The following is an 18,871-nucleotide window of genomic DNA, read 5'->3' on the forward strand; positions in this document are numbered from 1 at the left end:
ACGTATAAAAGCAGAACATACTTAGCTCAAGGACAAGAAGCACTCATCCTGGAGCTACATATAATGATAGGACACGGAAAACAGAGACTTAAGCATGAAGAAGCAGAATTGCCAGAAATCTTAGCACAGGTTTCTAGATCAGGGAACAAATGAATGAGAAAAGGAACTTCCCCCTGAACAAGAGGAATCCTAGGTATAGGCTAAGTCAGCTTCTTTTACAAAATAAATAATTGGGGAACAAATATTAAGTGGTACCTTGTTCTCTTGGTACTTGGTTGTAAGAGAAAGTAGCCAAATTACAGGCTTAGTTATGCAACATCAAGGTCTGTATCACGTAGCTTCTATAGTTCATTAGAACGCTTGATTCTACTCAGGCTGTTTATAGAAGTTTATCCTAGAGGAATAGGCACAAACCGTGGGTAAGCTGCTTGGTTTAATTGTTTTAGCACTTGAAAAAAAAATGTACAGTAGTTTGAACACTCAGTCTTTGCAAGCCTCCACTGAGGTCCAAGGTTTCATTCATACGTACAAAATTAGTTTACAAATTTTTTGGCAATTTCATCTTAGTAACCCGTTTTATCCTATTGCCATTGTCCCAACCGTTGAAAAAGTTTACAATAATTTACATAGAAATATTTTCAAAGTGCTTAAGAATAGTGATTGTTTTCTGGGATATTTACAGATGGCCTATACAATGTATGTACAGGTGGTCTACACTATAGCACAAGTGTCATTGCTGGAATATGGCTTTCTAGGGAAAGTGCATATTTGGCCAGATGTGGCAATACTGTCTAGAAGTTCAAGGGTTAGATACTTGGTAACCACATCCAAAGCTGAAGTAGAATGTGGGCAGGGATATTTACAAAAGTCATATAAAAACGGTCAAGTAGACAAGCTTGATCCATGTAAAGATATCTTGATGTTCTTCCAGACTGGAGGAAGAAAGACTTCAGGTGTTGGCTCGGTTACCGTTCCGAAGTGGGGGGACGGTATTGGTCTAGACCTCAAAGGTCAAGACTCGTCTCAGAAGTCAAGCTAGATCATCATCTGTGCTTACAACTGATATCTGTGGAAGAGAAAGAGTACAGAATGAGCTTGGTGGTCACTCACTGGTAGTAACTCCAGTCTCTGAAATGGACCTTGCTTTTGGGCTGGTCATTCAGAGACCAAAGGGGCATCGAAGGAAGTCAGATCTCAAAAAAGTATTGAGTTGTGTCCTTGATGCATTTTAACTTGAATCCATTGGTATCTACTTGGTAGACAGAGAAAACAGTGGAACTGATGCTGCCATTCTACTTAATGATCTTAAGTAGAACAGGGAAAAGACACATGTGTGCCATCAATTGACCACCATTCTTTGTTTTGCCCAAGAGCTTGAGAGAGGGAGTGCTGAGTACTTGTTTGGTTCACACTCTTCCCTAGGTGAAGGCCAAATACTCCAGTTGCGTTTCAACTGAAGAACAAGCAGCTGACTCTGCTGCTGAAAGGAAGCTAGCTATAGTAGGTGGGATAGGCCACTTCCAAGCATTTGGTATTGGTGGCTAAACGAATCTCGCTTAATACACTGACTGACTTTAAGCCAACTCCCCTATACAGGACGTGCTAATTTTTAAATGTCCAGTAGACAGCGGCCTTAACAGTTCAAATTGGAGCCACTTGGTTCATATAAGTTGGTACATACATTTTCCATAACCAAGAAATATCTCCAATAGTACAGTGATGACCTTAGATCGACTTACTTGTTCTGTATGGGGCAGATGCTTAGCAACTGACTGGCATGTGCTCTAACAGGCTAGACTGTCTACTCTCCGGTTGGTAGATGTATTTGGTGGCTCTGTGATCCCAATGGCTCTTTCCAGCCCAAGCAGCCATAGCTTGAGTCAGCTGTCTCCTTTCCAGAAAGTCCTACAGCAAGCCATGGTGTATCAAGACACAAAGCTGACTTACTGCTGGGTACGTGTGTCCAACAGAAGCACTGTGTCTGCCAATGTCTATTGACAAGTCCTCTTCGGTAGTCTTCAAGTACACAGGATTGTCAAAGTTCATGCTTTTCATGTTCTTGTGCTGCCAATTCCGCCACATCAAATAGCCACCCACCGCTGCCATTGCCAAGAGCACTGAAAAAAGTGAGAAGGTGACTAGGCAGCCTCTAGTCTCAAAACGTCCAAAAAAAAAAGGGTCATGTTCAGGGATCGGTGATAGGTGACATGAATACAAATTTTAGGTTTTAGGAAGTTGGCATGGCTAAATGTTGGAAGATAAATGGGTCAGGAGCTTGAAACAAGTTCAGACCAGCGGTTAAGTGTCACTCTGTAGACTGGTGCTAAGCTCCACACAGCCATGTAGGGGAGTGTGGAGTCCTGGGCCCCTTCCCGGGCCAACTGAATTAAAATTGCACAAGTTTCTGGAGGGCTTTCCAAGTGTTCCCCCACGCGTGTTAGCTAGGCTTGGAATCCAGTATTTGAGGATAAAGTGACCCTTTTAGCCCAGTGCTTTAGAATCCTCATGCCCAAAAATTGCTCTAGAAGTTCTTTCCCCGGAGTTTAATAATTCTTAACCATTTTTAATTTACCCTGTACAAGTCCTCCAACTCCTCAGGAAGGCAATAAAGTATCCGTATGTCACCCCTGTGTGACGCATCATATACATTTCAAAGAGGGGAAGAGACCTGTGTTCTTTACCTAAAGGGACATGTTGTGAAAGGGGAAGAGCCAGACTAACAACTGTGAAGTAGAGAGCAATGAGCACCATTCATGGAATAGCTGAGAATTTACCACTGTGAGTCACTGTGCTAAATATACCATCGAAGAGAAAGGTATGGACTCCGTGTGCCATGCTGGGGACAGAGTGAATGCGGTCAAGGTCACGAGTACTGTGACCATGGGAGAGGGGTCTCTAGATGGATGAGAAATGTCCATCTGGTTGGTGGTGAACAAATTCATCAGACCCAGGTACATAGGGAATGGACTTACAGAGAGGAAGGATGGCCCAGGCAGCAGAAGTGCCTTTCGGAGGAACGGTGACCTCCGTTACCGCTGTGGTCACATTGATCCCTACAGGAGAATAAAAGGAATCGGTTTAGATGGACCTGAATTCAGACTTAGAAATGTATCCATCTGGCGGAGCACCTCATACCCGGTGCTCGTTACTGATGTTTAGTATCTACTGCTTTGTATACCAGGAGCAACTGGTCTACAAGTATTTGAGAGGCACGTACTAGAACAGCTATTTCACTAACAGTTTGCTAACAGAAATCTTAATAAGTCAGAACAGGCTAAGAATTGCAGGCTCTAAGTCTTTGGAGTTCAAATGCATGTTACCAATCAGGGGCAGAATGAGTAGTTACAGGCTGCATTAATTACATAAGCAATAAATACAGGGAGTGTGGCTGTTAGTTGAGATTCACGGTTGGCAGTACTGGCCCAGTACCTCCAGGAGCTAGTCCACTAGTTGGCGAACTTTCTATTGTGTCGAAACCCTTTGTCTCTCTGTAAGTCACAGTAGTTGCAGTACCTGAATTACAAAGACCAAGAACCTGGTTAATGCCAAGGTTCCAGAGTGGCTAGCTGTTTCGTCCAGATAAATCATGAGAATGGTTATTTAACACCACGGGAGACCGACAAATCGCTGCTGAGCTAAAGTTGCACGGCCAAGGCTAAAACAAAGTCTTCATGCAAAACCAAAGACATGTAAGACTTGGGACAGAACAGTCAGCATTTGGAATTTGACAATTCTAGAAGATGCACAGCCACACTTACCCCTGTCAGCACCGTCCTGGAAGTTACAAGAAACACTCTCAAAACCAGATTAGCAAACGTACTATTCTTACTGTCAGATTGCCTTGCAATGACTTTCTTAGTAAACTGACCTAATCTCTGCAGGAACTCCTTAGCAAGCTAATAAAAGCCTCACACTGCGAATTCCTTGCTCACAAGAAGTGACTTTAATTTGCCATGCAATCAAAAGCTAAGGACAAAAGATGAAAGTCAAGTTTAAATGTGAGTAGAAGATGGCATCGCCCACTGGGGCCGTAAGGGTTCCTGTAATGATGGCCTCTTGGGAGGAAAATATTAAGACTCGGTTTAGTTATCTGCAAGTTGGCTAGCTCAGTGCTGTTACGGGCCTCACTGGTACAAATCAGTATAGTCGCACTCACTCTTGAGTCAGCTACAGACTCGCCTGATGCTGATGTGAGTTAGAAGTCAGTTCTGAAGTACAGACATGAAACCCTGGCATGCAAGTGGCAGATACATTCCCAAATCTATTCCAAGAATCAGAACAGAATTCTTTAAAAAGCCAGGCTGGTTTTATGGCTAGTGTCTTATTCTGTTGCCTACTGTTGTGTCCCATGGGTGGTTGTAAAGGAAAAAGCCTTACTGTGGCACTCCCGGCCGTTTTCCTCTAGATTGTACCCATTGGGACAGGAACAGGTATACTTTGGAGAGTGATCGTTAATTTGTGGTGCTGGCAGGCACAGGTATTCACATCCTCCATTCTCCATGTCTTCTTCACACCAATTTTTACCTATTGAGAAATAAAAGTCCTTTAAAATAGGTATTCTGGTGCCTGCTATACATGGAGCCCTGTTCTAGATGCTGAAGACATGAGCCCTTGTCCCCAAGGAGATGAAACTTGTCTATCTGTCAAACCTTGGAGCTCAACCAGTACAGTGAAGAAAAAATATAAGGGTACAGGAAGCATGCTCTAAGGATACCACAGATCCAAAGAAACTTGTTGGAAGTCGCATAAGGATTATGCCTTGAACAGGTGGGTGGTGAGGGAGCAGGCGGGGGAAGGAGGTACCCACTACTGGTCCAAAGCTTATAGTGAAGACTCAAGGGAAGGAGATTAGCATGTTCTCCTTGGTCTTTGCTTTGCCTCGCTCCCACAAAGTGGAAGGAGCCCAGCTACAGGGAGGTTTAAGGCTTTCTGTTACATAGAACCAGTCAAGTATTTTGAGCAGGAGATAGTATGAACAGATGTGGTTGAGGATCTACATAGAAGATGTGTCATGATGGGGAGGCAGAGAAAGTTTCTGGCATAAAGCTACATTTGATGATAGTACAATCATCTTAGTATAAGAGATTGACGGCCAAAAGTTATGGAAAGCCTGAAATAAAAGACTGAACGCTGAGGGTTGGAAGGGAACACATGAGTTGAAGTTCTACAGCTCTTGAAGAAGTCAGAAATTTTAAAAAACATCAGCTTTGAAGTGTTTGAAGTGAGGGGAAGGAAGGGAAATTTTCCATTGTAGAGCAAGTTGAGTTGCTAAAGAGTTACCGATACCCAAGCAGGTACTACGTCATGCTGCTGTCCTTACAGTGGCCTTGCCGGGCCGTGCTCATCCACATTACCTGATGGCTGTACAAGTTCATGATAGACAATGATGTCTTGGGCATCATTAAGGTTGTTAACGAGAGTGGCCAGCTCTGATCCAGTGAATTTATTGGCCCCATAGACTGCTTCATTTTCCCCATCGATCCAGTAGACACGATCCTAAAACAGAACACCCAAACGAGCATGTGTACCTGGGATTAACACAAGTCATTATCTGAAGTCATCATCATTTACTTGCAATTTAATGGACCAAATTTATTGAACACTGGTCTGGGACACTGGATGTCCCAGACTATAAAAGATGCAAGTTGAGGTTTCTTAAAGTGCCGTAAGAAATCAGCATAGAATTTGTCCCATGTTGTAAGTGTCCAGCCCCCTCTTCCCGCGTGCCTGTTCTTTTTCCCCCAGGACGCTACAGTAACTCAGAGGTACACACTTAGACATGAGGCACACATCTCACCTCAAATATGGTTAGTGCGAGAGGATGAGCTAGGAACTCCAGAGACTTGAGGACAATCCTACGATCTTGGCCATTCAAGTCCACGCTGGACAACATGTGCAGCTTGGAGTCGAGCCAATAGAGACGGCTCTTTATAAGGTCTGGGGAAGAAAAGAATTGTCAAGGCATGATAAGCTGTCACGGCTCTGGCTTCCATTGAAAATATCCAAAAAGTCCAACATTCTACACTCATGGGTTCCTTCTCCAGCCCAGTTTCGTAAGGGGGTCCCACAAACCTTGTGAAGCAGCTGGCAGAATCTGTACACATATTCATTCTGGGAGACTAAGGGAGTGCCTAAGGTTCTCCAAGGAGCTGCCTTGAGAAATGTTACATTATATAGAAGTATTAAGCTAGCGTGTTGTTCTGCCCCTACGGGATGAGAGTTTCCAAGGCCCAAGTTCAGGCTTCCCTGAATTCATGTCACCTATTGGGTCCAAATGGACATAAAAGCTAGCGGTGGTGCAGCAAGTAATTTGTTAAGTCCACTGTCCCACTTGAATTGCTCAGTTACTCTCTTCCAAAAGTCCTGCTACGAAGGGAACCATAGAGAACTGTCTGCCATAGTGCAGAATAAACTGTAGAGAGAAGCGAAAACTGCAGAATTGGTGGTCAAAGAAGGAAGAACATACGTACCAAGGGTAATTCCATTAGGCCATTGGATGTCCACTGTCACCAGAGGCCGTCTATCAAATCCATTCATGCCCGCTTTTTCTATTTTAGCGGGTTCTCCCCAGTCTGACCAGTAAACAAAGCTGGGAAGAGTTAAATGAGATAAGCCTCAGCAGTGTGGAAGGCATAAACTCATAGTTTGAGACACACATTTAAAGAATGAATAGAAAACTCGAGAGATGATCAGTGACAATTCAGGGTCTAAATTATGTTCTGGGGAAACAAAAGTGAACACTGAGAATCTACAAGCTCATTATAGACTATATTAATCTATATAAGTGTGGCACTTATATTTCAACCCCAAGTCACAGGTTAGGTCTTTCTTTTCCAAAAGGCCAATTCTTTCAGAGGACCCAAAAACAAATACATGCTAAGTTTTAGGGTAGGGGCTGGCTGATTATGTTCTAGTGAGGATTCATGGGGGTCAACAGTGGGTACTACAGGCTCAGTCAACTTTCCCAACTGCTTCCCTATATTATTTAGTGGCAATTTAGGGACATGTCTCCATGAAGTGTTGCTAGACAGGTCCATTTATTTCCCCCAGACTCTCAGACAACTTGGACGTGTAGATGAAAGCTTTGAGGTATTGTGGTTACCACAATCCCCCGACTCGTGCTGGTACTTGGGTTTGCTCATTGGGAGCTAAGGTAACAAAGAATTCAGACAAAAATTAAAAATCACTTGGAAAGAAGGTGGGTGGCCACAAGGGCTCAGGTACAGCTTTTGGTGCATGTCACAGCAGACCTGTTGTTTCATTCATGTCAAGCAGCGGTCATACAGCCAGGGAGGGCCTGTAGTACAGTCCACCATGGCATCGCCGACATCTTGAACTGGATAACTGTTTGTTGTGGGGAGCTGAGTCTACGGCCACACCACCCTGAACGTGCCCCACCTCGTCTGTTGTGGAGAGCTGATAAGTCTTGGGATTTCAGTACTCTTTCAGCCACGGGGATAGCTCCTGGCATACACAGATAGCATCCAAAAGGCTGTAAGATGAAAAGCAGACTACAAACCCAGACAGTGGGTCCACAGCTATGGAGGCAGGCTCCCGCAAGTCAGAGTTAAACAGGAACTTCCTCTTGGCTCCATCTAGGGTAGCTACTGAAATAGTCTTAGAAGCCGCATCCGTCCAGTAGATGGTCTTGTACACCCAATCAACAGCAATGGCTGCAGGATTATAGACATTGTCGATCATTTTAACATGTCTACCAACCTTGTCATCAATTGAGGCACTGAAACAGAATAGGTCACAAGAAATTTAAGAGTTTGACACCATCAGAGCCTGGAGAATGGACTTTCTGTTTACAAAATGGTCAACAGCTTTGTTCAGAAGAAACTCTAGTAACACCACAGCTCACCACTCAGATTATTTCACTATGCCTCTTACTGGTCCTACACAATACTGTCCATTATTTAGTTGCTGTTACATATTCGATATGCAAGAATGACCCATTTCTAAGTGAAGCTATTTGTTTCAGGAGCCATCGTCTGCGTTTCTATAGTTGGGGTTAAGAAAAAGCTGTCACTACCATTTCTAGCTTATAGCAGCTATGAACAGTTGTCAGTTAACTAGAGAGAAGGGTGAAAATAGGAAAAGTTAAGATGTGCTTTGTGATAATCCTATAGCTATAGCCACCTTGTACTTGACAGATGATTGTTAATTTCTAAGGAGGAACTGATAGTCATATAATAGTTGGAGAATCAATCAGCGTTCAGATTTAAGAGTCCCAGCTCATGAGATACTAGATTGGAGCTACAAATTCCTCCAAACCTTCCCAAAGACCAAGTGACAAGGACTTGATGTCGAGATACCATGCACAGAACTGAAGTTACCTGAAGATGGCCTTTTGGCTTAGATCAGCCCAGAACAGCTTCTGAGCAGCGATATCCACATCCAGAGCCACTGTGTTTCTTAGCTGTTCAACTAGTTGGATGTATTCTTTCCTCTCCAAGCCAATCTTCCGGATGTCTCTTCGATTAGTGAAGATCAGACTTGGTTCTTTGCCTGCAAGAGAGGAGTCAGGTTTATTTGGTTTTGCTGTAAGAAGGCAAGGTCCTTCTGAGTCAGCTCCTCCTGGAGGAGGAGCACTTGTAAAGTAAAGGCAATGCTAAACACCTGAGGAATATTCTTGCTGCACTCCGTGTTCCCTGGGACTGCAAGTACTTCCCACCATCAAAAAAGGCCGTCCTGGGGTCACAGCACTCAATGGGAGGGTGGCTGGTGGGTAAGTTACTTACTGGGATTGCGCTCAAGTCTGGGAAGCAGAGAGTAAGCAAACCTGGGAGGTGTTCATGGTGTCGGATGCAAAAGAAACTGACTAAGGCAGGTGTCTGGGGAAACGATAGTCTGTTTAACCTATGATACTGCACTGTGAGTCAGTAGCACGGTTCCCAAGTACAGATAGTCCCCAGCTTAGGACTTTTTAACCTTACGATGGTACAAAAGGGGTTTGCGTTCTGTAGAAACCACACTTTGAATTCAGAGTTTGGATCTTTTCTCGGGGCCAGGGATAGGTGCTACCAACCTCTCTTGGGATGTTTTCTCATGATACTGCACAGGAGCTCGGGGTCAGCCCCGCGATTACACGAGTGACCAACTGATCCACCAACGCCCATCTGTACCCATAAAACCATTCTGCTTTTCACTTTGAGTACAGTACTCAATACGTGACAGGAGCTACTTGATACTTGATGATAATACAGGCTTTGTGTTAGACGATGTTGCCTAACAATAAGCTAATGTAAGCGTTCTGAGCACATTTACGGTGGGCTTGGCGAAGCCACGTGACTTGGCAGGTTAGGTATGTTAAATGCGTTTTCGACTTAGGATATTTTCAGCCTACAATGGGTTTATTGGATTGTGACGTCATCGTAAGTCAAGGAAGAGCTGCACTGTTTTAATTCCATATTGAGTTGACTCTTGGAGTCACTGGCTCTAGCTTTCGTAAGCACTTGCTACTAAGGTACCAGAGCAACACGAGCCCAAGTCCATTTACCTACTGCCTTGCACACACCAGTGGCAAGATCCATCTGATATCCTCGACTACATTCACACTTGTAACCGCCTTTTAGGTTGATACAAATTTGGCTGCAGATTCCCGGGTTTTGGCATTCGTCAATGTCTAGGAGGGAAATTAGAATCAGTCTTGCTGTGCCTAGATGATACAGAGATACACAGTCTTTTCCAAGCCCCTCCCCCACCGCCATCCCCCCTGACCCCGGCCAGGGCTCAGGCTCCCTCCCTGACTCACCTCCACAGATTTTCTTATCTATCAGTTCAAACCCAGCTGCACAGTCACACGCGTACCCTATAACAAGGTCCTTGCAGATGTGAGAACAGCCACCGTTATTAACCAGGCATTCATTGACATCTGAAATAAAAAGAGACTAGAGTTACTCAGCACCTTACTCCAAATTGGTGTCTGCCCTGATGAACATTCAACCTTGGGGCTTTTTGTGATAAGGTATCTAGTTAGTCTGGCCCAACCCAAGATTTTCCTCCTCAGATCTAATAATCTGTCTTCAAGGTATGCATCTTGGAGGGTTTTGGTGGATAGAAAACCCATCTCCTTGGCAAGTTACTAGTTGGCTAAGTAGTACTTAGCCAATTTCCCTGTTGTTGATCTGTCATTTATAAGGAGGTAAGACTGTGTACCAGTTTGTCACTGCTTCGACTTCTAAGGCATAAAAATGCCACTCTGGAGCCCAACAACTGAAGTCGGTTCACTACAAGTGGTTTAAGCAGGCACTGTATGCATCTGTGTGGCATTAACTGTGGGCCACGTCACTGACCTTCCCCACCCTGTACTCAGGCCGCGGGGGTCCACTTACGGCATTCTTTGAGGGGCTCGTCACTCCAGTCCCTGCAGTCCTGCTCCTGGTTACATACTTTACCGATATCTATGCATTCCCCGCTTCTGCACTTGAACTTGCCAGGGCCCAAGCACTGATTGACTACAGAGAGAAACACAAAAGTGAGATTCCATGGTGGGGCCGCTCACAGCAATCCTGCGACTCACCCCCAGGACGCGAGACCCTTACCGTTTTTGCAGTTGACTTCATCAGAGCCGTCCACGCAGTCTCGGATGCCATTGCACTGCCTGCTGCCGTGGATGCAGCTTCCGTCCTCACACTCAAACTGGTCAGGGCGGCAGGTTCGCGAAGCTGCAGTGGGGGGAGGCAAGACCATGGGATGGTCGGCCAAGCCGTCCCAGCTGACGCGTGGAGGGGGAGGGGGAGGAAGGGGAGGAGGGGGAGGAGGGAACAGGCCCTACTGATAAGAAGGCTACGTACGACAGTTGACCTCGTCGCTGCCGTCTTTGCAGTCGGGGTCCCCGTCACACCGCCACTTCTTGTGGATGCACTCGCCCGAGCCGCACTGCGTCTCGCTGGCGGGGCACTTGGTGTGCATCCGCGGCTGGCGGCCGCACTGCTCCAGGGACTCGTCGGATTGGTCGGAGCAGTCGGCGTCGTCGTCACACACCCAGCTGAGGGGGATGCACGAGGACGTGCTGCACTGGAACTCGTGGGCGCCGCACGTCGGGGGCGCGCAGTCCAGCTCGTCGCTGCCGTCGCTGCAGTCGTCCTGGCCGTTGCACACGAAATTCCTGGAGATGCAGCGGCCGCTGGAGCACGTGAACTCATCGGGGCCACACGTGATGTTGCCTGCGGAGAGACAGCGGGCTCCGCTGAGTACGTGTCCCGCGCGTGCCTTCCAGACTCTGGTCCCACAATGTAGCATGCGGGATCTCAGATCACGAGCCCTAGCTTTCCAGCTTCACTAAAAAGCTAACGTGGATCTCTATCAATATCCAAATTCGTGGAGTATCTAGCAAGCCGTCCCGGTATGTACAAGAGGCAGGGACTCTTGAATAAGAACAGAAATAAAGGACCAAGAAAAGAGTTGAAGACTCTTAAGTTAATTGGAGAGGAGAACCACAATCTATCCGTAACTTAAAGCAACGGATAACTTGAACGAGAAAGGGGCAGTTCACTTTGAAAGGCAAAGACTCAGTTATCTCTCAATGGATAGACCACGGATCGGATTGTTAGCTAAAACTATTGTGTACCAGGTATACAGGCAAGACACTCGTAATAAGCATTATGACACTGTCACCAAAAAGAAGTCATCATGTTATACTACCATGCATGGTTCCTTCTCTGCTGGTCCTTCAAATGAGGATCCGGAATCACAGGTCTTAAATATTTTCAAGTGTTAGAAAGTCATTGCCAGGGCTAGAATCTCAATCTAGCAGCCCGCTAGGCTGATAACAATAAGCTAGGCAGACTAGCCAGTTTGTGCTTGGATTCAGATTCCTGCTGAATGAATCAAGGTCACAGTTTGGTGGTAATTAGGGTAGAAACCATGACTCTCTTGGGAAGCAAAGTCTAGATTAAAGAGGGAAACTCTGGGCAGCTCCCGGGCTTACCAAGCCATAAAAGCTCCACTCTAAGATTAAACACCAAAACTCACTGGACTAGGTGCGGTGATATTGACCTTGGAAGTCGACTCGTACACACGCAAGATGGACGTTTCGACCGCAAACACCCTCGGCTCACTTACTCTGCTGCATCAGGAGGCCCGTGCCCGTCAGACCTGGAAGGTGCAGCTTTCTGGGCCCTATAAAAGGGCGGTAGCTTGAAAGAGTGCTCAGAGCAGTGTTTGTTCAACCTAGGTATTTTCCCAGGGCCTGGCCTGAGACATGCGGCACTTTATTACATATTTTCCAGGAACAGACACGTGAAAGCATAGGAAACCGAGCTCGTTTTTACAGGCAGGGACCGTGAGAAGAGACAAAAGTACCATCGGTGGAATGGAGTTTTCTTTGGGCATGTGCTGGCAAGATGTGAACGAACGTTTGTGCACCAAGTTACCCTTGGGAAAGGTTGAGCTAGAATCTAGCTTGGGCGTGGGGGGCTACGAAAGGCTTGTATGATGTTCACGTAATTTATTCCAATCAGCAGACCCACTGGAGACCGAGGAATAAGCTTTCTGGCCCTAGACCCCTCCTCGTTTCATCGAGCCCCAGTGAGGAAGGCCCACGACTTCCTGTCCTGACGGAGACTGGAGCCCAACGCACGATTCTGTGGCTTCACTGAGCTGCTTCTAAACGCCAGTGCCCTGAATGACTTACCTGCTTCTCGCTATCTGCCTAGAAGAAACCCCGAAGCAAGCCGTGGTCAGTTACCATGGGAACGTGTGGCCGAGTTTCAGGGCAGTGAGGAAAGCCAAGGAGTCGAGCAGAGAGTGAGATCATGGAAAAGCGCGTCAACGGAGCTGTTCTCTTCACGCTCCGGGGAGCTTCCCTGCCCACCCTTGAGAAAAGGGGTCTCTGGGATACAAGCCACTCCACACTGGTCTTCTTACCACAGTTCTCTTCATCTTCTCCACTGTCACAATCGTGTTCACCATCACATCTCCAGGACACGGGGATACACTGAGTGGAGCGGGCGCCACAGCTGATTTCATTAATGCGGCATGTTCTCATATCTGTTGACGATATACAGTCTCAAAAGAGCCTCCAAACTCATCAGGGCAAAGCTGCTGTTCCTGTGCTGCCTGTGAGTGGTCACACCTGCACCTCAGCGGCCTGGCCGGCGGATGCGATCGGACCTACCGTGGCGGAAGCCTGGGGCGGCTCGGGAGCCCTGCCAACCTGTGCCACCTGGCAGTGCACCTGAGAGCCTGGACCGTGTTACTCCTTCAAGGTTCCATGGCGCGCTCAGTCCTGGCTTTTGTTTTACTTGGCATGGTTAGGCTTACTGGCCGGCCTGCTCCTTGACCTTTTTTTTTTTTTTTTTATATCGGATATCAGATAAGGTCACCCGATGCCAACTTCATTAAAGGCTGGAAGGTCTAACACCTGTGAAGTCTTCCTTTGACTAGATTCCTTTATAGGCTTCTTCACAACCTACTTTAGACTGGCAAAACGGGGACAGCTCCTGAAGGTTGACCTCACCGGGCCATCCTCAGGGCCACGTCTTTGTGGAACCTGTCTTTACCTGTGGGGACTTACCTGCCTTGACCAATGTTCTGATCGCTCCCCTTATTTCTTGCCTAGAAAACTGAGATGGACACATTTAGCTTCCTTTCTGCTTCACTGTGTTTTGTAAATCCTATTCCAGACCTAAACTTCGCTCCTATTGGGACTGTGTATTCAGTGCTTTCACAGGTCTCTCCTGCTTTGAAATGAACGCCAAGACATGCTTCACCACGACAGTCAAAGGATCCCAATTTATCTGTCCCAAATCCTCCTCTTCTGTGATGTCACAGACCATTTCCTGAATATCAGCCTAAGGACACAGATAGACCTTTGAATACCTATGAGGTTTCTCTTATTTAAGAACAAGCTGTAAGCTTTACCCTACTTCAATAACCTTAGGTAACAAGTTTGTTAAAAATCACGACGTCCCCCTATATTTAGCCACCTTACCCCATCAGTAATTGATTTTTTTTTCCAATCGCCTAAGTTGTGCAGCTAAAAGCTTATCCTTGGTGCAAGTGGTCCCTCATATAGCTCAGCTTCCAGGACCACAGTACCATCTGCTCGGAGTCCTAATTACCAAACATTTGCAATCTATGCACCTAGTCAAGGAGTTCTTCATCAAATCTGCTGGCTTCCGTCGTAAATATTCAATAGTGAAGCTACCCAAGAGGACGTGAGTCTTGTTAGACTAGGGAGAACATTCTTTAAAGGACACGGATCGACTGCTCGTGACTCGACTGACCTTGGAGTCAAAGGGCTTACACATCACGGTCGGCAAAGGGAAACTACAACCAAGTTTCAGATGAAACCATACTTGGAGCTCTGAGACACAAACCAGCCTGGAAACGTTAAGGTCCAAAGCAGTCACTCACGGCACTGTTCGGGGCTTTCGTCAGAGCCGTCTTCACAATCGGGATCTCCGTCACACTGCCACCGGCTGGGGACACATTGGCCATTGTTGCAAACAAAGTCCGACTCGGCACATGTCTTCTTCACTACAAAAGTGTATTTGCAGGGTTAAAGTCGAAGTCACCCAAGAGCTTATATTCCCATGGGGGGTAAAAATGAATGATGGTACGTTGGCTTCTAACAATAAGGCTGAGTCAATTGGCTCTCAACTGACAGTGTCCAGGAGAACACTAGAAAAACCTATTTTCACTTTTCCAGAGGAGAAAGGGGCCCACTTGAGAGAGCTGGAGGGGACAGAAGGCATGGTAAGTTTGCTCATTACCTGACAGCTCAGGGATACCTCCTAATGAACTTCTTGCAAGTTTCATATTGTTGAGTGTAAGTCATAGTTTCATGCTTTTATGCATTTCTTCCAAGTCATTCAAATAACCTCCTAAGGTTTAAAAGCCAAACATTCCATCCTATGACTGGATCACAGTACAATTGTTCTAGGGGCTTCTCTAAACGGCCCACGGGTTTAGTGTAGAGTTGGGACCCGCTTCAGGACTGAATATTGTCACTCCTACAGGTCTGTTGGGGTAGAGGAACCTGCCCAGTAAGAAACAGAGAAAGCTTAAACACGAGGACAAAAGAAGTCACATTTAGAGTCCTAGAGACAGACTAACATCGACTGACTGAAAGTCACCAAAGCCGCTGTGGAAGCTACCAGTCTCTTTGAGGCCTAGAGTGAAAATCGCCTATAACAAGGTATCACGTGTGCTGTGAATTCCTACTAGGGCAGGACTTTTCTCCTAGAATTTTGGTGACTCAGGTTGTTGTCCAAATAAGGAAAATCTCAGGAGGAAGGGGACACTGTTAAATACCAGGAAGATAAGCATAAACCTGGACTCTCTTAAACCAGCTGGGTGGCTTGGTCACCTTCTCCACAAGGGAGTCAGAGAGAAAGAAGGAATCTCAATAAGCAGCCACACAGGGTGTTCTAGGCTCATCCTTCCCAGGCTGTGTTGTTCGTCTCTCATGTGCCTATACTTTCTACCTAAATTTCCAGTTTAAGATCTTCTTCTCTAACGAATATTCTGTACTGGTAAATCAGCGTAAACCCAATTAATTTGCTAAAAACTTGAAAGGGACTGCTTCAGGTCCAGGGTTTGAGCTGCATACAACTTGCAGGGTGTAGGGGACGCTAAAGTACAGGGCCGCTCTCGTTTCGCCTCAGACACCGTGCGGCAGGGGAAATCGTGACTACGGTCAATTCCGAGAACTCACATTGTGGTGATGAATCATGATGATCTGAAAAGGATTATTCATCTCCTTGAATTGTGTAGCCAAGGAAACAAGAAAAGCCACATTGGCTCTTGGATTCACACCTGTTTGTAAAATCCCTGAAATACTCAAACCCCAGTATTAACGGTGAAGGCCATATCCAGGGCCCATGTGCTCCCGCGCGTGTAGGAAGGTGCTAGAACGTCCGTAGAGCTGCTTGCTGCAATTCGACCTGTGATGGTCCTCAGGAAGAGGAGGCAGGAAATGGCTTTAAGGAGACCACACTGGTTTGAAGACAGATTAAAATGGTACAGGGATGGGCAAGAGGGGCAACTCTGCAAAGTGTGATGGCAAAAGATAAACAGGGACAGACAAATTGCTTGAGTTTGTCTCTCTCCATTCTGAACACAGTCTGGGAGGGTCAAGAAAGGCTGTTGGAATGGGACCTGAAGAGGTGGATAGAGATTCAGGTGTGCCACCGGGAAGGAGGGCTACCTGTTTCCTCCTCGGAGAGCTGAAGTTACTGATTAATCAGATCAGCCCAACACTTGTAAAACAATGAGTTACTGGGACCCACGGAAGCACCTGGCTTCTGGAGTCTCCGCTTCAACTGACTGAAAATGCTGGTCGACACGTGGAAAGAAACAGCCCTGCTGAAATTGCAACCAAGTTCAGCATCAAGAGGCTGGATAGGAAGAATACTACAAGGCTTTCTGAGTTTTAAGCATTTCTGCTGCCTTTTTCTTCCAGGGAGGAAGATCTCAAAACAAGCATTCAGAGCTTCCCTGAGCAGGGCTCCCATGTGCCTTCTCTACCTTCAGAACCATGAGGCAGAGACCAATTCTGGCCGAGGATATATTTAATTTTTGCCACCTCATGTGATTGTGAGTGATAACTACATCTACCTCCTCAAATCTTCCCAATCTTCCTGCTGTGTGTCTGGAAGTTATTGAGGTGGAGACTATTCTTAGGAAAAGCCGGTGGTGACCCCTAAGAGGCCCCAGGTTAGGTGCTACCAAGTTAGATGGTAAAAGGAGGCTTCTGGAAAGAACAATGAAAGACAAAGAACAATGGGTCTTGCCAAATATACATTTGGGAATGCAGGAAGAATTGTTACTTTCCAAAAGAAGAGTTGCCAAGAGTGAGTCCTTGCAGGGAGATACTTCGTGAAGGATTTATATCACCTACGTAACCTAGCAGTGGCAAGAACTCCATGTCTTGTAGGATACACTAAAATCCCAGTTTTACGGTGTAAATAGGGGCACATTGATGCCAGGAAGATTCTTGGTCCTGAGACTGGAGATGAGTTTCTCCCCTGAGACTAGAAAGGATTTTCTGTTGTTTCCAAATGAGCTGCAAGTCCCTATTTCGATGTACAAACACCTATGCTATTGCTCGGCGAGCTCAAGCATAAGATCGTCTGCCATGATGCTTAGGCTATGCCATTTTTGTAATGATGCACGAAAAGCAGAGAAAGGCATAACGAGATGGCAATTGATGCAGTCTACATTTGGCTTCTATTTTTCTTGTGTGTTTCTAATTTGTACAGCGGACATGTGTATATAACCTCTTTTAAGAGGCAAATGACAGTGTTGTCCCCGGCATTCGTACACAGCATCGTTTCAGGATTTTTACACCACAGAACAAAGGGATCAAAAAGCAAACTGGGGCATATATTCAGGGTACCTCCGTGCCACCTTGATACGTATTTCTCAGCTGTGGTGGCTCCACATGAGGGTACACAGATTGCATAGGGGCATTTCTCACAATGATCTTGGATAGATGCTGATCAATGCTTATGATGGTATATCCCCACTTTCCTGGGGAAAGACTGTCTTCCACTCTGCTCAACGCTTTAGAATTACCAGCTGTGGTAGGCAGAGAATTAAAAAAAAAAAAAATCCTTATCTGATCTATGATCTGCACTGGCCTGTATTTTCTATGCCAGGAGTTTATTAACCTTATAAAACCTTAGGGGATTTCTTACTGCTCGTGGCTTGCTTTATTTTCAGGGGTGGGGATCAGAGCCATTTGAGAATTAAATAAAAGGAAGTCTGTTCCAAGCAAGCTTCTGTCTGTCTCTGCTTCGGGTCCTGGGGTCCCCTCTCCTTGTTTCCTCTGCCACATGTTTGCCTGATCTATAAACAGGTCCTGTCATTTGAAAGCACCTCCACTTTATCTTCCACGTCCCACACTCAGGTTGATAGCCCCATGTCAAACATTCAACTATATTCCTCTAGACCAGGACGTATAGACTCTTTGGAGTTTTTATATATTTTTTAATATATAAAATATATTAAATATATTTAATAACTATTTTTATTATATTTTATATTTAATATTATATTTAACATATGATACATATTAAATATATATTGAATATATTTATATTTATTAAATAAAAATAAAATATATTAAAATACATAATTTTTAATATATTTTTTAAAAAGTTAATTTATTTTGAGAGGGAGAGAGAGTGCACGAGCAGGAGAGGTGCAGAGAGAATTCCAAGCAACCTCCGTGCTGTCAGCGCAGAGCCTGATGCGGGGCTCGAACTCATGAACCTCGAGATGATGACCTGAGTTGAGATTAAGAGCCAGATTCTTAACTGAGCCTCTCAGGCACCCTATTTATTTATTTAGCATTCAATCAATCTAGTTCAGGGCAATTCTTAGCCATGGATCATAGTTTCCGAATCTCAATACATTTAGAAAGAGCATCACGGTAAATGCATGTATCCTCGTGGGGAGGCCAGTGATGCTGTCAGGCTCTTTACTTACCACAGTTCTTTTCATCGCTGCCGTCAGCACAGTCTTCGTCCCCATCACATTTCCACAACAACGTGATACAGCGGCCATTTGTGCACTGGAATTGGGATGGTTCACATTTGGCTTTTCTTCCTAAAATCAGGAGGGAGCACTTAGCTAAGCTGGGATACAAGTGTGGTAATTCAGACATGCAAGTTACCCCAAAACCCGTGGATAGGGTCCTTCTTGGAGGGGCAGCTGCAGACTCGGCAGGTAGAACATTCTAGGGGCCAGGGTGGGGTGGGCACTGGAGCAACGACTGACTGCGACTGAGTTCTTAGCTGGGCACATGCCATCTGGGGAAGACTAGATTTCCCAGCCTGTCTTGCAGTGAGGCATAGCCATGGATGGGGCTAAGGTCTGGCTACTGGAATATCAACAGAAATAGTAAATAGGACTT

At 45.7% G+C, this 18,871-nt stretch overlaps 1 protein-coding gene across 2 annotated transcripts in view; it reads right to left on the reverse strand.

The window, feature by feature from the left end:
- Positions 1-452: 452 nt before the first annotated feature.
- VLDLR (very low density lipoprotein receptor) overlaps positions 453-18,871 on the reverse strand; it is a 30,047-nt gene continuing 11,628 nt past the window's right edge. Inside the window, exons 2-19 of one of the 2 annotated variants that reach the window (XM_049644771.1) lie at positions 18,445-18,564; positions 14,365-14,487; positions 12,874-12,996; positions 10,800-11,171; positions 10,548-10,670; positions 10,338-10,460; positions 9,758-9,877; positions 9,503-9,628; positions 8,340-8,511; positions 7,520-7,738; positions 6,471-6,589; positions 5,798-5,937; positions 5,355-5,496; positions 4,378-4,524; positions 3,430-3,513; positions 2,973-3,053; positions 1,948-2,117; positions 453-1,066 (exon numbers count right to left, since the gene is read on the reverse strand). In XM_049644771.1, coding sequence (XP_049500728.1) covers positions 1,031-1,066; positions 1,948-2,117; positions 2,973-3,053; positions 3,430-3,513; positions 4,378-4,524; positions 5,355-5,496; positions 5,798-5,937; positions 6,471-6,589; positions 7,520-7,738; positions 8,340-8,511; positions 9,503-9,628; positions 9,758-9,877; positions 10,338-10,460; positions 10,548-10,670; positions 10,800-11,171; positions 12,874-12,996; positions 14,365-14,487; positions 18,445-18,564 — 2,540 coding nt within the window. In that variant the 3' untranslated portion in view covers positions 453-1,030. The remainder of the gene's footprint in view (positions 1,067-1,947; positions 2,118-2,972; positions 3,054-3,429; positions 3,514-4,377; positions 4,525-5,354; positions 5,497-5,797; positions 5,938-6,470; positions 6,590-7,519; positions 7,739-8,339; positions 8,512-9,502; positions 9,629-9,757; positions 9,878-10,337; positions 10,461-10,547; positions 10,671-10,799; positions 11,172-12,873; positions 12,997-14,364; positions 14,488-18,444; positions 18,565-18,871) is intronic. The other variant, XM_049644695.1, reaches the window with a different exon arrangement.

Source organism: Panthera uncia, chromosome D4 (genome assembly GCF_023721935.1).
Source record: "Panthera uncia isolate 11264 chromosome D4, Puncia_PCG_1.0, whole genome shotgun sequence".
Taxonomy (NCBI): Eukaryota; Metazoa; Chordata; class Mammalia; order Carnivora; family Felidae; genus Panthera; species Panthera uncia.